This window comes from Hyla sarda, chromosome 3 (genome assembly GCF_029499605.1).
Source record: "Hyla sarda isolate aHylSar1 chromosome 3, aHylSar1.hap1, whole genome shotgun sequence".
NCBI lineage: Eukaryota > Metazoa > Chordata > Amphibia > Anura > Hylidae > Hyla > Hyla sarda.
Window position 1 is genome coordinate 151443135 of NC_079191.1, and position 21755 is coordinate 151464889.

General features: G+C 40.1%; 1 protein-coding gene across 2 annotated transcripts in view; it reads right to left on the bottom strand.

Annotated features, from left to right (window-relative positions):
• KCNMB3 (potassium calcium-activated channel subfamily M regulatory beta subunit 3) overlaps positions 1–21755 on the bottom strand; it is a 77595-nt gene that overhangs the window by 34400 nt on the left and 21440 nt on the right. Inside the window, exon 1 of one of the 2 annotated variants that reach the window (XM_056565233.1) lies at positions 8673–8798. The exons of the other annotated variant lie outside the window; for it this stretch is intronic. Within the exon in view, the coding sequence (XP_056421208.1) occupies positions 8673–8733 (61 nt within the window). The 5' untranslated portion in view covers positions 8734–8798. Of the gene's footprint in view, positions 1–8672; positions 8799–21755 lie in introns of those variants that run through there. 2 annotated transcript variants of the gene reach the window in all.

A 21755-nucleotide genomic window follows, 5' to 3' on the forward strand; every position in this document is an offset into this window, starting at 1 on the left:
GATGGGCTGACTGGTAGGTGACAATTACCAATGGGGAAGCTTTTTGAATTCCGGTACACGTTCATATATGGATGTTACTAGTTTATGGTTTCTGATGTATATATATAGGTTATATGGTTCATAGTATTTGATGGTGTAATAAATATTGTATACTGTTCAACAGCAGCAAGCACAGTTTACTTCCATTGTAATCAATGGACACCCATCCTGTAGATTTTACTAGGTAATGTATATATGGCTTATTGCCATATATATTGCAGTTTCCTTATGAATAGCTGTTGACCAGTCCCTGATGAGCTTATCGCCATAGAAGCTGGAGTTTGTAAACTATTTTGGACAACCCTTTTAATATGGTATGGCTGTGAATGTGCTGAAAGGGGTATTCCATTATGTATAAAAGAAAAACAAGCATACTCACCTGCCCTATCCCCCGCCACTGCTGTTCCAATGACACTCCCACTTCTCTCTCTGCTGCTTCCTCTGACTTGTTAACCCTACAGGAAATGCCCACTCAGCCAGCCACTGACCACATCGTTGACCTGCCTCAGTCAGTGACTGAGTGGGCATCTTCTGCGGGAACAACATGACAGAGGAAGCAACAAAGAGTAGCTCAGAACCTGGCACAGTTGTAAATGCAGTGGTGGGAGAATGGGACACGTGTCTATTTATCCTGACTTACTTACTAAAAAAAAATTCACTGTCAGTTGAAGAATACTTTATATTACAGTTCAGTACTACTAATGTAAGTTTCTTATGTGGCTGAGGGTTGAGGTGCATATATTCATTTGGTATCAATAGCATGAATACTTATTTTGGACTCAAAGGGGGAGGGTCATCAAAACCAGCGTAAAGGAAAAGTTAAACAGTTGCCCATAGCAACCAGTCAGATTGTTTCTTCCAATTTTGAAAAACAATCTGATTGTTTGCTATGGGCAACCGGTCAACTGGTCAACTTTTCCTTTACACAAGTTTTGATAAATTTCCCCCAATGGTCTACAATTTCTGTTTTCTTCCATTTCCATTGTGGGAAACTACCTTTCTAGACCCAGGCGAATAACGGCAACCAGCAGTGACATGGAAGTAAGGTTTAAATGGTCTATGAACATTTGTACTCTATTAATGAAAAATGAATATGAATATTTATGTTATTAAATAAACCTTACAGCTTCTGCTACTATGGGCTTCATTTACTAAGGCTTTTCCGAGTACATTTTGTAGGTTTTTTTGTTTCACGTATCGTGCGACAGAATCTCCAACAAAAGATAAAAAAAAAAAACTACTACTCACCACTTTACTCAGAAAACCCTACAGAAGGGCGTGGCCATTAGATAAAAGGGGTGTGTCTAAAAAAAATTCTAAAGAAACCTACAAATTTACTAGGGTTTCCACGTAAAATTTGGTGAATTTAAGCTCTGGAAAACCCGACAGCTCAGAGCCGGTGTAAAAAAAAGAAAAAAGGAAAATGTAGGGAAAATCAACAAATACAGGAAAAATACCTGTTGGAAACAAAATCCCACAAAAAAAACTACACTCCACTCTTAGTAAACGAGGGCCTATGTGTCTTTGTTCGAATAGAACGTTGTCTTGTCCTGCAAGCATTGTACTACTTGCTTTGGGCTGCGACCGCACCAAGACAAAATAAAGGAATTGTAAGTGGGACTGGGAGGACAAGAAGGGCTCTAATACTGCACAACAGTCACGATTGCAGAAGGGAACACCCCCTCCTCCTCAGAGAACAGCTGGGATATGAGCAACCCAACAAAAGACAAGAAGAGCTCTTATACAGCATAGCATTGAGGAGAATGGTGGAAGTTCACCAACAGAGGCTATGGGCAAGTGTCAGGATTGTAGAAGAGAATGCCCCCTCCTCATCCCCTTTGATGGTGAAAATCTCTAACTCCCCATAGAGATTCAACTTCCTCAAAGCCACAATATTCCTTCCGCACCTATACTGATTTGGGCCACATTGAGAACCTAGACTGGCCAGGAAGAAAAGGACAGGCCCCACTACCAACCTGCCTGTCATTCCATAAAAATCCAGGATTTCCCATATCTCACCCAACTTTCCCTAGATAGCGACCCCCGGCCACTATTCCTGTCACTGTCTCGCACCATCTAAATTGCATTTAGTAAATCTTCAGACCCTTTAATTTTGTAACATTTTGTTATGTTGCTGCATTGTGCTAAAATAAAAAAGAAATATCAAGTTTTCTGCCATTATTCTGCACTCAATACCACATAATAGCAAAGTTAAAACAGAATGTTACAAATCTTTTTTAATTATTGAAAAGTTAAAACTAAACTATTGCATGGACTTAAAGGGGTATTCCAGGCAAAAACTTTTTTATATATATCAACTGGCTCCGGAAAGTTAAACAGATTTGTAAATTACTTCTATTAAAAAATCTTAATCCTTCCAATAGTTATTAGCTTCTGAAGTTTTCTGTCTAACTGCTCAATGATGATGTCACGTCCCGGGAGCTGTGCATGATGGGAGAATATCCCCATAGGAACTGCACAGCTCCTTGGACGCGAGTGATCAGAGAGCAGTTAGACAGAAAACAGCAACTCAACTTCAGAAGCTAATAACTATTGGAAGGATTAAGATTTTTTTAATAGAAGTAATTTACAAATCTGTTTAACTTTACGGAGCCAGTTGATATATAATTTTTTTTTTGCCTGGAATACCCCTTTACTCAGTACTTAGTTGAAGCACCTTTAGCAGTGATAGCCTCCACTCTTCCTGGGTATGATGCCACAATGCTTGCATGCCTAGATTTGGAGATTTTCTGCAGATCCTCTCAAGATCTGTCAGGTTGAATGTGGACCGTCGGTGGAAGTTATTTTTGGTCTTTCCAGAGATTGGGTTCAAGTCAGGGCTCTGGCTGGGCCACTCAAGGGCATTTACAGAGTTGTACCTAAGCCTCTGCATGTTCTTGACTGTTTGCTTCTTGTCATAGTTTTATTAGAAGGTAGACCATCATCCCAGTCTGAGGTCCAATGCACTCTGGATCAGGTTTTCATTAAGAATATCCCTGTATTTTGCTCCATTTAGCTTTCCCTCAACCGTGACCAGTCTCACTGTCCGAGCTGCTGAAAAAGACCCCCACAGCATGATGCTGCCACCTCCATGCCAGGGTTGGGTCTTTCTAAATCACGTTCAATCAACTGAATTTAGAACAAAAAATAAACAAAAAAGCACCACAAAAATGCACAACAAATCAAAAAAATATCAGTTTCTTGTGCAACTACATAAATGAACATAACAATTACCACTGGAGCTCATGAGAGCACCAATACAACAAGAGGGGACATGTTCTAGTCCCCCTCAGGGATCACAGTAAAGATACTATAAAGATGATGGGATAATAAAGAACAAAAACTGATGGCTATGCCACCCTGTTAAAGAATTTGGGACCCCCACGTTCTCCTGTAAAGGGCCCTGTCTTGGCCCGACCCGGCTCTGCTTATGCGCGTTTCATACCTAGCACGTCGGCTGGTCGAAAAAAAAACCTTCATTCATCTCAATGGTAGAAAAGTTGCTGAGTTGCCATAGAAACCAATCAGATTGCTTCTTTCATTTTTGAAAAGGCCTCTGAAAAATGAAAGAAGCAATCTGATTGGTTGCTATGGGCAATGCAGCAGCTTTTTCTCTGGACAGGTTTTGATAAATCTCCCTCTTAGTATGTTCAGACTACGGATTTGTAGCTGAATCTCCGCTTGTGGAATTCCGCGAGCAGAGATTCAGTCTGGCAGCCAGTGGGATCGCGTGGCACTGCGCCGTCACCACTGACGGCTATGCAGTGCTCGCGGACTTCTGCGCAAAGAATGAACATGTTCAGCGGTGGAATTGTCCGCCGCTGAAATTCCGCAGTGTGAACAGGTCTCACGGAAGACCCATTCACACAGATGCTAACGTTCACTGTGCAGAATTTCACTCGCGGAATTCCGCTCACGGAATTCCTCGGGAATTCCGCAGTGTGAACATACCCATAGAGTTATTGGGTAATAAAGTCTTCATACCTTTTCACGTTTTACATTGTGCAAGGAAAAAGGTTTTGGAAGACTTTCCTAATGTACAGGTATATCTCTATTCCCTACACCTCCTATAGCTTTCTCATCTGTGTATAACATTCATCAGTGCTTTCCTTCTTTAGATCTTAGAAATGAAAAGATATGAAGCTAGAATTCACCAAGTGACTGTATTATTTCATGTGATCTCGGTATTATTTTTCCTCTACGGTAGGATTAATGAAGCTCATGGATCCATATTGATCAACGGAAAGGCATAAATCCACAGAAAGTATAGAACTTCAAAAGGTTAAAGGGGTTATCCAGGAAAAAACTTTTTTTTAATATATATCAACTGGCTCCAGAAAGTTAAACAGATTTGTAAATTACTTCTATTAAAAAATCTTAATCCTTTCAGTACTTATGAGCTTCTGAAGTTGAGTTGTTCTTTTCTGTCTAATTGCTCTCTTATGACACGTGTCTCGGGAACCGCCCAGTTTAGAAGAGGTTTGCTATGGGGATTTGCTTCTAAACTGGGCGGTTCCCGAGACACGTGTCATCAGAGAGCACTTATACAGAAAAGAACAACTCAACTTCAGAAGCTCACAAGTACTGAAAGGATTAAGATTTTTTAATAGAAGTAATTTACAAATCTGTTTAACTTTCTGGAGCCAGTTGATATTTAAAAAAAAAAAGTTTCTTCCTGGATAACCCCTTTAACGACGCAGAACGTATATTTACGTCCTGCGCCGGCTCCCGCAATATGATGCGGGGTGACGCTGCGACCCCGCATCACATCGCATCGGTCCCGGCACTCATCAACGGCCGGGACCCGCGGCTAATACCACACATCGCCGATCGCGGTGATGTGCGGTATTAACCCTTTAGAAGCTGCAGTCAAAGCTGACCGCCGCTTCTAAAGCGAAAGTGAAAGTATCCCAGCTAGTCAGTCGGGCTGTTCGGGACTACCGCGGTGAAATCGACACCGGGAGGGCCCTTACCTGCCTCCTCGGTGTCCGATCGGCGAATGACTGCTCCGTGCCTGAGATCCAGGCAGGAGCAGTCAAGCGCCGATAACACTGATCACAGGCGTGTTAATACACGCCTGTGATCTGTGTAAAAGATCAGTGTGTGCAGTGTTATAGGTCCCTATGGGACCTATAACACTGCAAAAAAAAAGTTAAAAAAAAAGTGTTAATAAAGGTCATTTAACCCCTTCCCTAATAAAAGTTTGAATCACCACCCTTTTCCCATAAAAAAAATAAAACAGTGTAAATAAAAATAAAAATAAACATATGTGGTATGCGTAAATGTCCGAACTATAAAAATATATCATTAATTAAACCGTACGGTCAATGGCGTACGCGCAAAAAAATTCCAAAGTCCAAAAAAGCGTATTTTGGTCACTTTTTATACCATTAAAAAATGAATAAAAAGTGATCAAAAAGTCCGATCAAAACAAAAATCATACCGATAAAAACTGAATAATGATAAGGTGTAATTTTTACCGAAATATGCACTGCGTAGAAATGGAAGCCCCCAAAAGTTACAAAATGGCATTTTTTCTTCGATTTTGTCGCACAATGATTTTTTTTTCCGTTTCGTCGTGAATTTTTGGGTAAAATGACTGATGTCACTGCAAAGTAGAATTGGTGATGCAAAAAATAAGCCATAATATGGATTTTTAGGTGGAAAATTGAAAGGGTTATGATTTTTAAAACGTAAGGTGGAAAAAACGAAAGTGCAAAAACGGAAAAACCCTGAGTCTTTAAGGGGTTAAAGGGGTACTCCGGTGGGAATTTTTTTATTTTTTTTTTTAAATCAAATGGTGCCAGAAAGTTAATATAGGCATCATATTGATCAGCATTACTAGCCAATACCTCTGGATGGTGCAGGGGGGGTTTAGTGACAGTTTTCCTTTAAAGTCATAAATGAGATATAACACTTTAAAGTAAATGATCAACAAAAGCTATTTCACATCAACGTTTAAAAGAAAAGTTCCTTTGTGTTGCTTATTGGTTTGCCATATTTTTTTCTAATCAGTTATAATATTACATTTTTATATCTTATATTTTAAATAATTAAGTATCTAATGTTTCCCAACTAGTGTGTCTCCAGCTGTTGCAAAACTACAGCTCCCGGCTGTCCGGGCATGCTGGGAGTTGTAGTTTTGCAATAGCTGGAGGCAATCTGGTTGGGAAACACTGATCTAACCTAATGTGAAATTTGCCAACTGATCTATAACTATTATTTAAAGGGGTACTTTCGTGGAAAGCTTTTTTTTTTATTTATTTTTTTTTTAAATCAACTGGTGCCAGAAAGTTAAACAGATTTATAAATTACTTCTATTTAAAAATCTTAATCCTTCCAGTACTTTTTAGGGGCTATATGCTACAGAGGAAATTGTTATCTTTATAGATTTCTCTGATGTCATGACCACAGTGCTCTCTGCTGACCTCTGCTGTCCATTTTAGGAACTGTCCAGAGCAGCATATGTTTGCAATGAGGATTTTCTCCTGCTCTGGACAGTTCTTAAAATGAACAGCAGAGGTCAGCAGAGAGCACTGTGGTCATGACATCAGAGAAATCTAAAAAGATAAGCATTTCCTCTGTAGTATATAGCCCTTAAAAAGTACTGGAAGGATTAAGATTTTTAAATAGACGTAATTTACAAATCTGTTTAACTTTCTGGCACCAGTTGATTATAAAAAAAAAGTTTTGCACGGGAGTACCCCTTTACTATAAGCAAATGTACACAATAATATATGTCTACTTCTCAAATCTGTATCCATGATGACGGTATGATGCTCAATTTTGCATATGGAAAAAGCACAATGCTACATACCCAAAACATAAAATGTTTAACAGTGCCATCACAATATACAGTGATCCCTCAACTTACAATAGCCTCAACATACAATAGTTTCAACATACAATGGTCTTTTCTGGACCATTGTAAGTTGAAACCAGACTCAACATACAATGCTACGGACAGTCCAGATCTATGAAACGTGTCAATGGCCGGAAGAACTGACTAATCAGAATGGGCATTTCACTGGTGAAACCCCTGTATTACTGAAGTGTATGCATTGACTGGTGTCTGGTAGCGCCCCCTACAGTACAGGGAGGTATAACATGTTCTGTACTCTTTACCTGTCCCAGGGTTACCTGCTCCTCTGGTCACCAGGTGAGGGCGGCTCCATGTTACTTTTTTAGGACATTGTGTACTGTACAGGACCCCGAAGAAGCTCTTGTCCTCTACATAGACCAGTGTTTCCCAAGCAGGGTGCCCCCAGCTGTTGCAAATCTACAACTCCCAGCATGCCAGCCAAAGGCTGTCCGGGCATGCTGGGAGTTGTAGTTTTGCAACAGCTGGAGGCTCCCTGCTTGGGAAACACTGACTTAGACAGCGATTTACAGCTCCCAGCAGATCTTTCTTACTTTTATATGTAAGGATTTGCTTTATCTATATTAGTTATCTACTTATTTTTCTTTAATTCTCAATTTTCCTATTTTTGGATGACATTTTGGTGCCTTTAGAACTAATTACCAGGTTTCCATAGAGTTCTGGTCTCAACATACAATGGTTTCAACATACAATGGTCGTCCCGGAACCAATTAATATTGTAACTTGAGGGACCACTGTAGATCCTATTGAAAACGCAATGTCAAGTCTGTAGTATCTCTAACCAACAACAGCAAACACTGTAGACTGGATAGTATATAGTATGCTGGATAGTATATAGAGTGTATGGCACTTGTATATACTGTTACATACTATCTCACATTAGACTTCAAAGTGCTTATATGAATTTACCTTACCTCATATGCTGTTTTAAATCAGGTTTTTAAGCCAAAACTAAAAGAGGATAAAATGAATAGATTGTTTTTTCAATATACTATTGTTACAATCCACTCCGGCCATAACCTTAAAAACTACATACATATATATATATATATATATATATATATATATATATATATATCGTATGACTGGTTACATACATGCAGTTTTTTTTAAATCCGAAGCGAGAAGTGGATCTGGCAGGATGTTCCAATTTATTTAAAATTTTTAAAATTTACCCTTTACTCACCGATACCGCATGTGTCATTCCAGCCTCATATTGCCCATCTATGAATTTGATTTTACGCCCTAATTTCCCTAATTTGTATAACTTTTAATTGAGTGTTAATAAATATTGTCCATGAGGCTGTGTTCACACCTTGCGGAACCGCAACTAATTACCGCATGACTTTTTGCCGCCAAAATCATGGTAAAAAAAAATAAAAATATTCACTCCAAGATATGTCATAATTTTTTTTACCAAAATTTTGCCACTTTACGGCAATAAGTTGCGGCAGCCTAAAACTGAAGAAACACAATGAGATGAGAAGCAATTACTATAAAGCCAGTGATAAATAAACACATTCACCCCTGTATAAGGTCTCAAAAACGGATTCATTAAAAGCTATGGAGTCCTTGGAAGGCAATGCTTGGCGGTGGATATCGCTGTCATCAGAACAGATTATTTCCACTAAGGTGTCAAGAACTAATCCCCTGACTGCTACTTAGCTCCGCTGCCTGAAGTTGTAATCACAGTCGCCAGACCATACACATAGCCACACACACACACCCAGGCTATTCAAGTGGCATACTTTACCCGAAAGCAGGAATAAAGAGCCTTCGGCTTGCTTCTGTTCCGGCATCTTTTTGCTTGTCATCTTACATATACTCTTGATTAATCTTTGCTTAAAATTCCCTGAAAGAATTTAGACCTGGAGCTTTTGTATCTCTGAATTAGTCGCCTTGCCAAGGATTTTTTTTTTCACATCAGCCTGACCGGCCTGTGAATTATTGATGACTATTTTGTTGTCTCTGGCTGAACGGGATAAAATTGTACATAATCTTTTTGTGTTGAAGAGTAAGGAAGCTTTAGCTACACAGTAGCTCATGCATATTTTAAAAGGCGGCATCTGGTTTTGCTTATCTAGCAGGCCACTAAAACTGTGAAATGCTACAACACAACGCGCCTGGGTGAAATATTGGCATTAGCTTTCGGTGTTCTTATTAAAGAGATCACGTTAGCAATTAATCAAGTCTCTTGTTCATTCATCGCTATCAATATGAGTAATTAACCATACATAAGAAAACAGATTGTCCAGTGCCTGAATTATTAATTAGAAATAATCCTTAATAATAACTAATAATTATTAATAATAATAACAATGTGTAGGATACATCAAATCAGAAAAACCGGACAAAGAGTAAGCACTTCGGGCGTTCTTGGCACTCTTAGTCATACTCCCCGACTAAGGGTGAATATGACTATGGCCGCTTTCACAATATAGAATGCTTTTTTAGATATCCGTTATAATGACCCGTTAACAACGCCATTAAAAACGGACGTTAAACGGCCGTTACAATATCCCATTTTAGTCTATGGGATTTTTACATTACCCGTTTTAACCCATCATAGCCCGTTTTTAATAACGGACGTTATTTTGTGACGGGAGAGGTAACGGGAGAAATAGTGCATGCACTATAATCCCTCTGTTCTGCTGCTCACTCATTCTGATATCTTGGCTCAGGAAGGGCATGTCTGAGGCAAGCACTGAGCCCATCCTCACTCACCATGCATTCACTTCCTCCCTGAGACTGCTGTGCTGGGTCGCTTCATCTAATCACTGCAGGCTGCTCTGTAACCCCCCGCTCTATGTTTTTAAACAGGAGTCTGATAGACAGGGCAGGAGTGAGCGCAGAGGAGTGCTAGTCCCGCCCTCCCTTCCTGATATTTGTCCCATCCTGTGCTTCAGTTGGGACAAAAGTAATGCGGCAGCTGGACTGGATTGTATGCTCCAGAGAAAGTTCTTTTCTTTTTGAATTTCCTTTCTGCCTGACCACAGTGCTCTCTGCTGACACTTCTGTCCATTTTAGGAACTGTCCAGAGCAGGAGAAAATCCCTATAGCAAACCTATCATGCTCTGGACAGTTCCTGAGACAGACAGAGGTGTCAGCAGAGAGTACTGTGGTCAGACAGAAAAGAAATTCAAAAAGAAAAGATCTTCGTGTGGAGCATACAGTAGCTGATAAGTACTGGAAGGATTAAGATTTTTTAATAGAAGTAATTTACAAATCTGTTTAACTTCCTATCACCAGTTGATTTAAAAGAAAATGTTTTCCAGTGGAGTGCCCCTTTAAGTCTATATAGGAGACTATTTATAGCAATCTTTTGACTGCTATTATTAGTATATATGCTGCCTATGGATAGCCCTGATCAGTTTTATCAATGATCTACTTGTACAGCCTGCTTCTGTGGGCAGACTACACAATACGATCCCCAGAGCGACACGAAGGAGGTAAGAAGAGCTCCAGCTGCCATTTTCACTTATCAGACGCACACAATCGTGCTGTGGTTGGTCCAATGAGTGAATGCAAGTACAGCAGCTGCTTCAGATGCCGTGATCAGTATTAAGTACTTTTTATTAAAAGGTACCACAACAACTACAACTTGTCCCACACAAAAAATAAGCCCTTATACAGCTCTGTCTATTGAAAAATACAAAAGGTTATAAGGATCAGGTTTTTTTTTCCATTTTTGCACTTTATTTTATATTTTGTATTTTCCACTTCATCTTCTAAACATCAGAAAGCTTTTTTAATTTTTCACATACAGACCCATATGAGGGCGCCGCCAATTGTACTGAATGAAATGTAAAGAAATCAATCATTTCACCACAAAATCTATGGTGAAACAAAAAAAAAAATCTCTGTGGGGCAAAATAGAAAAAAATGCCATTGTGTAACTTTTGGGGGCTTCCGATTCTACACAGTGCACCTTTCTGTAAAAATGAAGCCTTATCTTTTTTTCTGTAGGTCCATACAGTTAAAATTATATGCCACTTATATAGGTTTTATTTTGTTCTACTTCTTTTAAAAAATTATAACTATTTGAACGAAAATTTGCATGTTTAACAATGTCCTCTTCTGACCCCTATAACTTTTTATTTTTCCGTATACAAAGCTGTATGAGGGCTCATTTTTTGCGCCGTGATCTGAAACTTTTATCGGTATAATTTTTGTTTTGATGGGACTTTTTGACAAAAAATACTCAATTTTGTACTTTGGAATTTTTTTACGTGTATGCCATTGACCGTGAGGTTTAATTAATGTTATATTTATATAGTTTGGACATGTACGCATGCGGTGGTATCACATATGTTGTTTTTTCTATAGGAAAAGGGGGGGATTCAAACTTTTATTAGGAAAGAGGTTAAAACACATTTGTTAACTTTTTTTACACAAAATATTTCAGTCCCCATTGGGGACTATTATATGCAATTCTTAGATTGCATACACTGAACAATGCTATGCCATAGCATAGCATTGATCAGTGTTATCTGTGCTCGACTTCTTCAGCCTGGTATGCCTCACTGGAGCATTGAGGGACAGAGGAGGCAGATAAGGGCCCTCCCGCCGTCCTCTCCGCGATTTCACCGCAGTGGTCCCAAACAGCCCGCTGAGCTAGCCGGAATTACTTTTCTCCCATTTCAAATGCAGTGATCAACTTTGATTGTGAGGTCTAATGGGATAATACTGGACATCAGCCTGATCGGTAATGTCCAGCATTAGCCACGGGTCCTGGTTGCTGGCAGCAACCCGGGACCCACCAGGTATGAAGCGCGCTCAGCTCCTGAGTGTGTTTCATATAACAGTAGCAGGCAACGTAAATATACATCGAGCAATAAAGATGTCCAGTGCACTGCTACTTTACGTTTCCTGCATGTGATATAGGTTCCACAACGCCCTAGTCCTCTGTCCAGTGTTTGCTGCCACAAGCCAGTGGTGCTTAATTTATTAAAGCCAATGATACATCTCCAGTTAAGAACAAAAGATGGCACTCACCATGTGGCATAGAAAATGTCTGTTTATTCAGACAGCGTGGGTACGAGATACAGATGGCCATTTGTATCTTGTACCCACACGGTCTGAATAAAAGGACATTTTCCATGCCACATGGTGAGTGCCATCTTTTGTTCTCAATTGTAGTTGTAAATGTACGTCCACTGTCCTTAAAGAGTTAAAGGGGTATTACAGGAAAAAAAACTTTTTTATATATATCAACTGGCTCCAGAAAGTTAAACAGATTTGTAAATTACTTCTATTAAAAAAATCTTAATCCTTTCAGTTCTTATGAGCTTCTGAAGTTAAGGTTGTTCTTTTCTGTCTAAATCCTCTCTGATGACACCTGTCTCGGGAAACGCCCAGTTTAGAAGAGGTTTGCTATGGGGATTTGCTTCTAAACTGGGCGTTTCCCGAGACAGGTGTCATCAGAGAGGATTTAGAAAGAAAAGAACAACCTTAACTTCAGAAGCCCATAAGTACTGAAAGGATTAAGATTTTTTAATAGAAGTAATTTACAAATCTGTTTAACTTTCTGGAGCCAGATGATATATATATAAAAAAAAGTTGTTTTCCTGGAATACCCCTTTAAGGCTCTAAGAAGGTGAGAAATAAAAGTTAAAATTCCATCAATAAAAATTCAGGTAAGACAAGCTGATGACACTAGTAAGACATCTGAGGCTACATTGCTGTGCCATAGAGGTTTACTCTTCTCCGAGGAGCTTCCCCTTTCTCCTCACTAGAACTGACCCCCCCCCCCCTCCTTTTGTGTGAAAGGGATGTCCCTTGTTAGTTTTTGTGGTGTCAGTTTTTTCTGTGTCCCTATTACTCAGTTTGACATGGATTATCAAGATACTCATTCACTAGTACTATTTCTTGCAAGTTTACAGATTTCTCTCATTTGAAGAATTATTGTATAATACTTTACCCATGCTTCCTAAACCATTATATTGTTGTCTTAGTTTGTTTATAGTTAAAAAATAGTTAAAAAGTTGAGGTACATGGTAGCTGCCATTCTATTTTATACTTTTCACCTGGCATTGGCTTCCTTGTTGTAATACTTCATACAGCCCTAATAATCTTATGATCTTAGATTAAGAAAATACTGTGACAAGAAGGTTATAGTATTTTTTTTTTTTTTTTTTTTTTTTTTGCAGAGGCTTAAAAAAAAATCCATTTGAAAACTTGCTATATTTCAGGTGATCTAACAGAGAAAATGTTATACCTAATTCCTCCCTGACATACAGCCATGACTGTAAATGTTGGCACCCCTGACATTTTTTGAGAAAATGATGTCTTTCTCACAGAAAAGGATTGCAATAACACATGTTTTGCTATACACATGTTTATTCCCTTTGTGTGTATTGGAACTAAACCAAAAAAGGGAGGAAAAAAAGCAAATTGGACATAATGTCACACCAAACTCCAAAAATGGTGTGGACAAATTTATTGGCACCATTTCAAAATTGTGGAAAAATAAGATTGTTTCAATCATGTGATGCTCCTTTTAACTCCCCTGGGGAAAGTAACAGGTGTGGGCAATATAAAAATCACACCTGAAAGCAGATAAAAGGAGAGAAGTTCACTTAGTCTTTGCATTGTGTGTCTGTGTGTGCCACATATCAACAATCTCAAGGTTACAAGTCCATCTCCAGAGATCTAGATTTACCTTTGTCCACAGTGCGCAACATTATCAAGAAGTTTGCAACCCATGGCACTGTAGCTAATCTCCCTGGGTGTGGACGGAAGAGAAAAATTTTGAAATGTGTAAACGCAGGATAGTCCAGATGGTGGATAAGCAGCCCCAAACAAGTACCAAAGATATGCAAGCTGTCCTGCAGGCTCAGGGAGAATCACTGTCAGCGCAAACTATCTGTCGACATATAAATGAAATGAAACGCTATGGCAGGAGACCCAGGAGGACCCCACTGCTGACACAGAGACATAAAAAGCAAGACTACCTTTTGCCAAAATGAACTTGAATAAGCCAAAATCCTTCTGGGAAAACGTCTTGTGGACAGATGAGACCAAGATAGAGCTTTTTGGTAAAGCACATCACTCTACTATTTACCGAAAATGGAATGAGGCCTACAAAGAAAAGAACACAGTACCTACAGTGAAATATGGTGGAGGTTCAATGATGTTTTGGGGTTGTTTTGCTGCCTATGGCACTGGGTGCCTTGAATGTGTGCAAGGCATCATGAAATCTGAGGATTACCAATGGATTTTGGTTTGCACTGTGTCAGAAAGCTGGGTTTGCATCCAAGATCTTGGGTCTTCCAACAGGACAATGACCCCTAACATACGTCAAAAAGCACCCAGAAATGGATGGCAACAAAGCGCTGGAGAGTTCTGAAGTGTCCAGCAATGAGTCCAGATCTAAATCCCATTGAACACCTGTGGAGAGATCTTACAATTGCTGTTGGGAAAAGGCGCCCTTCCAATAAGAGAGACCTGGAGCAGTTTGCAAAGGAAGAGTGGTCCAACATTCCGGCTGAGAGGTATAAGAAGCTTATTGATGGTTATAGCAAGCGACTGATTTCAGTTATTTTTTTCCAAAGGGTGTGCAACCAAATATTAAGTTAATGGTGTCAATAATTTTGTCCAGACCATTTTTGGAGTTTCTTGTGACATTATGTCCAATTAGCTTTTTTTCCTCCCTTTTTTGGTTTAGTTCCAATACACACAAAGGGAATAAACATGTGTATAGCAAAACATGTGTTACTGCAATCCTTTTCTGTGAGAAATACTTCATTTTCTTGAAAAATTTCAGGGGTGCCAACATTTACGGCCATGACTGTATGACATACATGGTGGGTGCTGGCTACATACTAAAGTTGACACTCACGGGCAGTGGTCAGGATTGGAGATAACGCAGCATGACCAGGCTGGACTATACAAATAAACAAGATAGGGTAATGAGCACTTGGCACTGCCCACATCTCGTAGGTGCTCACCTGGGCAACAATAGTGATGTACTGACGACGGGGTTAGCTAGGTGATGCGGGAAAAGTAACAGTCTCTAACTTGAACAATGTATATAAAGAAGCGAAAAAAACACTCACCAGAAAAAGATGTCTTGCGGTTTCTTTTATTAATATCTTCTGGATACTTGCATCCACGAAGTACATAGACATAAACAGGACATCCCCAAAATACAGAGTGCAAACCAGAAAAGCAGCATGGACGTCTCACTCTGAAAACGACGTGAAACGGCTGCCGTCGTCCAGGTGAGATGTCCATGCTGCTTTTTTTCTCTGCATTCTGTACTTCGGGGATGTCCTGTTTATGTCTATGTACTTCGTGGATGCAAGTATCCAGAAGATATCAATAAAAGAAACTGCAAGACATCTTTTACTGGTGAGTGCGTTTTTTGCTTCTTTACTTACATCGTTCAGGTTACATAGTTACATAGTTACATAGTTAGTATGGTTGAAAAAAGACATACGTCCATCAAGTCCAACCAGGGGATTGAAGGGAAGGATGTAAGGGGATAAGGGAAAGGGATGTAGTTTTATAATTCTGCATAAGCATTAATGTTATTTTGTTCCAGGAATGTATCTAACCCTGCTTTAAAGCTGTTAATTGTTCCTGCTGTGACCAGTTCCTGAGGTAGACCGTTCCATAAATTCACAGTCCTCACGGTAAAGAAGGCGTGCCGCCCCTTTAGACTAAACCTTTTCTTCTCCAGACGGAGGGAGTGCCCCCTCGTCCTTTGGGGGGGTTTAACCTGGAACAGTTTTTCTCCATATTTTTTGTATGGGCCATTTATATACTTATATACGTTTATCATATCCCCCCTTAAACGTCTCTTCTCAAGACTAAACAATTGTAACTCCTTTAATCGCTCCTCATAGCTAAGATGTTCCATGCCCCATATTAGTTTAGTCGCGCGTCTCTGCACCCTTTCCAACTCCGCAGTGTCCCTTTTATGAACAGGCGACCAAAACTGAACAGCATATTCCAGGTGAGGCCGTACCAATGCTTTATAAAGGGGGAGTATTATGTCCCTGCCCCTCGAGTCCATGCCTCTTTTTATACATGACAATATCCTGCCGGCTTTGGAAGCAGCAGCCTGACATTGCATGCTATTTTGTAGTCTGTGATCTACAAGTACACCCAGATCCTTCTCTACCAGTGACTCTGACAGTTTAATCCCCCCTAAGACATACGACGCATGCAGGTTATTAGTACCCAGATGCATAACTTTACATTTATCCACATTGAACCTCATTTGCCAAGTGGATGCCCAGACACTTAGTCTATCCAAGTCATCTTGTAACTTATGCACATCCTCTATAGACTGTACTGTGCTACAAAGCTTGGTGTCATCTGCAAAGATAGAAACAGAGCTGTTAATACCATTCTCTATATCATTGATAAATAAATTAAACAGCAGCGGGCCCAGTACTGAACCTTGGGGTACACCACTAATAACCGTGGACCAATCAGAGTACGAATCATTGACCACCACTCTCTGGGTACGATCCATGAGCCAGTGTTCAATCCAGTTACAAACTAAAGTTTCCAAGCCCAAGGACCTTAACTTACCTGTCAGACGTCTATGAGGGACAGTATCAAACGCTTTGGCAAAATCCAGAAACACTATATCCACAGCCATTCCTCTGTCAAGGCTTCTACTCACCTCTTCATAAAAGCAAATTAGATTGGTTTGACAACTTCTATCCTTAGTAAACCCATGCTGGCTATCACTTATAATACTATTATCCCCTATGTATTCCTGTATGTAATCCCTTATAAGTCCTTCAAACAATTTACCCACAATGCACGTTAGACTTACCGGTCTATAATTGCCTGGCGAAGACCTAGAGCCCTTCTTGAAGATTGGTACCACATTAGCCTTGCGCCAGTCCCTTGGCACAATACCAGACACCAGAGAATCTCTAAATATCATGAACAAGGTTGGACTATGCTGGGCTGACAAAATGTGTACCCACCTCGATCATACCCTGCTGCCATTCTGATTTACTTGGTTCTACACAAGCAGGCATTTCTATGTATAAAGATAAATACCAGATCAGGTGCCACTGGAATGGCAATAGTGAGGGAACAGGGGAATTTGCCATAAAAAAACAAATACTTACCGCACTGCTCTGGGTCCCCTCACTGTAAGCGCTGCACTGCCGTCTGTGTCAGGAAAGGTAGGTCCTTGCGATGACTGCAGCAGTGTGAGTGTCCAGTGTGTGCTCAGTGCAGCATCACAGTGTCTACAAGGGAGTGCCAAGCCTAATGTGGCAAGGCCTGGCATAGGAGCCAAGTCGCAACTGCGATCCCTATTGTTACACCACTGCTGACTTGTGTTATAATAAAAATATTTTGTGTTTTGTGGGTTCACCGTATGGTAAAATACTTTTATAGGCATTTATAAACTTGTATAGGCTTCTTTAAATTGCTTATACAGTTTAATGCAATACTGCAGTACTATTGTATTGCATTGAACTGTCACATTGGCAATCTACTAATCCTAGTAGAGTTTACAATAGCAGCTACAGAGGCCTTTAGAAGCCTCACTGCATCTCAAAGGTTCTGATTGGATCCCCATCAGGTGTGGAACCTGTTACATAACTAACTAGATGCCATGATTGCTATTGGTTGTGCCAATTAGAGAGATAAATGACCATCATCAGAGTGATAGGCAGTGACCGTCACTGACAGTGAGTGTCGGCTATTAATAGCAGCTGGCACCTGCCATGTATGTAGCATGCTTGGCTCCAAAGCCTGCTCTATGCTTTCCCACCCAATCTATAACATACATGTATGACATGGGTTGAAGATGTTTTAAGAAGAGTTTTTCCAGGGCTTTTTATTTTATTGATAGGTACTACAAAAATATAAGAAAATAAGTCATACTCATCTGCTGTTACCATTCTGACCCATTCTGACAATGCTCTGTACCCAGTGCTGCTTCATCCTGCTTTTGATTATGTGCTGCAGAAAATGTCAGTAGTGACCTGTCTCTGCCAGAACCATTCACTTATGTCATGAAAAGATAGATCAGTCCAATTGCTTTAGTGGTTGGAGTATAATGTGTATTAGTATGTGAGGAATCCTTGGCTGGCTGGTTGTCAGTTCGTGACGCCAGGGTGTCATGTAGAAATGTGCATACAGTAGTTAGTGATGATGGTGGTTGTAGTGCTGCTGACGATCCCATTTACCACAACTCCAAATGAAGTGATCATCTGTATCAAAGCCCCAGGAAAGGATCCTCAAGAGCCAAGATTTTGGATAACCACTTTAAACTTTACTTAAGTAGTGCAGGTCCAAAGAATACAGGTTACAGTTCAAATGTCACAGACAAAATTGCAGTAGTTTGGTTACACTGGAGTAGATGAGCTTAGTAAGCAGCCACAGTCGCAGTCTGGTAGAGATTATGGGACTTGTGGTACCTCTAGTTACTTGGACTCTATACTGACTTGGTACAAACTTGATTTGTGCTGACTGAAGACTATTTACTGATTTGACTTTGATACCTGACTGGAGACTTAGGTGATGGGCGTCCTGTAATAGTGATTACGAGATCTTCTTGGGTTGTGGTTCCACCTCGGTAACAGCATCTGCCAGTAAGAAGTTCAGCTAGGTATGAAACTAGATGGTGTGGTTTAGGGCCTACGCCCATTGAAGGTATAAAGGCCAGGAGACTGGAAAACAGCTCCTCCCTAAAAGTGTGGGGAACTGTAGACTGCAGGTGTGCCCTGACCTATGACAAAAGCCAGACTAACTAAACAATTTAGTCCCAAGGGACTAGGGTAGAGGCAACTTACCCTGATAGTCTACAGGAAGACATGTGGTTACTCACCAGCTCTTACAGCAGAAAACAATTAACTCTTGCATAGCAGTTAAAGGAATAGTAGGCAGGAAACACTGAAAAATAAAATATATTTTTATACCAGGAAACAATAAGACTTGAACTTTGATCAGAAACAGTCACCTTAGGAGACAGCAACCACCTGAACAGAGTTCAAGTAGTGAAGATGTCCCTGCTCTGGGACACCACACTTTCCTTGGGTAGTAGTCCTTTATAAAGCTGTTCAAAATATACAGTAAGTGGTCTTATTAACTATCTATTTGTGACTTACTTCATTGGAGAAGATAAATTATGAGGGCAAAATAATATTATACTGTGGTTTGCACTATTAAAGGGTGTTCTGGTTTATTTAAAAACTAAAATGCTGCTTGCTGGGCTGAAAAATAGAAAACCGGCAACATACTCACCTTTCCTAGGACAGTGCTGGCATTCTGTTCTGCCCCAGTGGCTGTGTTTACTTACCCTGATGATGCCCTCTCCCTGCTCTGCTGATGACATTCCCAATGTACTGTAGAATACCCCTGTCAGTATGCACCGTATTACCTCTGTTATTTAATCAGATACAAGTATTTTCCAAACAGGGTTCTATAAGATTTTTAGAGACATGTCAGATCTTTTCAAGACACATGAGCAGCAATATGTGGTTATAACCTATATTGTTTAGGAGTTTCCTTATTTTAAAATATGGCCGATACACAGTACACAGCTGGCCCTCTAACTAAATGCCTGCCAGGTTATTCCCATAGGATACTTGTTGTGTGAGTTGTGAACGTCATTGTAATAGTAATTAAAATAGTGATAAATGCTTATGATAATACAGAAATATGAACTTTTTAGCCTTGGTAACGATTTTTTTTTCCTCCCAAATCTCGAAGCAACTCTCTACCAGTATGGATATCATGTACAATAATCTGTGCTTTACACAAGTAACAACTGGCTAGAAGTTAGGTCTATTTGGGGTTGATGGTATTTCTATATATCTAGCACATAAGGGAATATTAGGAAGATGTTATCATCTCTCTTCTTGCTTTATGATGAGCAGTATGGGTTAATAGCTGCCTGCCACTCAGCTAGTATTTAGGCAAAAATAGATGCATGGGTTATTATGATGGTCTCCCCATGTTCCAGGGCACAGATGGCTTGTAGTTAACCTTCAAGGTCTCTTAGGAATACAGCAGGAAGGAGAACAGAGCAACAAACAGAGGCAATGCAACATGCTGAGTATCATAGACATTGTGCATATTCTATGGAATAGTGGATTATAGGAATAATACATGAGAGCTCCATTCTATGAACTTCTGGATTAATATGTGGACACAGTCCTTTTGCTCATTTATTACAATCCCTAGAAGTAAAGATTTTTGTCAGATTTGCAGAGGATATTGAGGGGCATTTACAAATCTTTTACTATGTAGTCTGGTTTTTACCCTGTTTTTTTCTACTTCATTTTTGACTATGTGCGACAAATTTACTAAATTATTGCACGGCATTAATAAATTTGGCACACATTGGCAAAAGTGGGAAATTTACTTCATGTAGTAGAAAAAATAGTCTGTTCCTTTTTCCTGCTGTCTGAATAGGTTTGGCCGCTAGGTTTCCTTCTGGATCTTTTGTTTTTGAGTTTTTTTTAGCTTTTTCACCACATCTAAATAATTCAATAACTAAATTGTAGTCATGGCTCAGAATAGTGGTAAATTGTGTTTAGTGTGTGTGTGTGTGTGTGTGTGTGTGTGTTTATTACATTTTTTTAACACAGTTTTTTTCTCCCTAAATGTACTTACACTTTTTTTTTTTTTTGTTACTTCTTCTACAGATCCGTGTATCCTGTGGACTCCTTCGGATTCGGTGGACCAGCGTTTTTCTTTGCTTGATGTCAATAAAATGGTTAACGAGGGCTTGTGGGGGAGTGTTTTTTTGTAATAAATTTTTTTAAACCTGTTGTGTTTTTTTTTTTTTTTTACTTTACTAGACAGGCTTAGTAGTGGAAGCTGTCTTATAGACGGAGACCATTACTAAGCCTGGCTTAGCGTTAGCCACAGAAACAGCTAGCGCTAACCCCCAATTATTGCCCCGGTACCCAACACCACAGGGTTGCCGGGAAGAGCCGGTACCAACAGGCCCGGAGCATCAAAAATGGCGCTCATGTGCCTAGGCGATAACAGGCTGGCATTATTTAGGCTGGGGAGGGCCAGTAACAATGGTCCTCGCCCACCCTGGTAATGTCAGGCTGTTACTGTTTGGTTGGTATTTGGCTGAGAATAAAAATAGGGGGGACCCTATGTGTTTTTTTTTATATTTAATTATTTATTTAAAAAAAAACATATAGGGTCCCCCCTATTTTCATTCTCAGCCAAATACCAACCAAACAGTAACAGCCTGACGTTACCAGGGTGGGCGAGGACCATTGTTACTGGCCCTCCCCAGCCTAAATAACGCCAGCCTGTAACCGCCTAGGCCCAGTAGCGCCATTTTTGACGGCACCCCTGTGGCGTTGGGTACCGGGGTAATAATAGGGGGTTAGCGCTAGCTGTTTTTGTGGCTAACGCTAATTCCAGCTTAGTAATGGACTCAGTCTATAAGACAGCTTCCACTACTAAGCCTGTCTAGTAAAGTAAGGAAAAAACACAACAGGTTTTTAAAAATTTTTATTACAAAAAACACTCCCCCACAAGCCCTCGTTAACCATTTTATTAAAATCAAACAAAGAAAAATGCTGGTCATCGAAGTAGTCCACCGAATCCGAAGGAGTCCACAGGATACACGAATCTGAAATGAGAAAAAAAAATGGGTTAGTACATTTATTATCACCTGCTCACACATCTCCCGCCCCGCACAACTACAACTGCCAGCATGCCCTTACAGTAAGGACATGCTGGGAGTTGTAGTTGTGTGGTGCAGGAGATGTGTGGGCAAGTGACAAGCTTTTCCCCTGCACCCAGCTGCAGGACTACAACTCCCAGCATGCCCTTACAGTAAGGTGGGGCGGAGGCCGGGCACAGTGTTTTCCAACCTGGGACA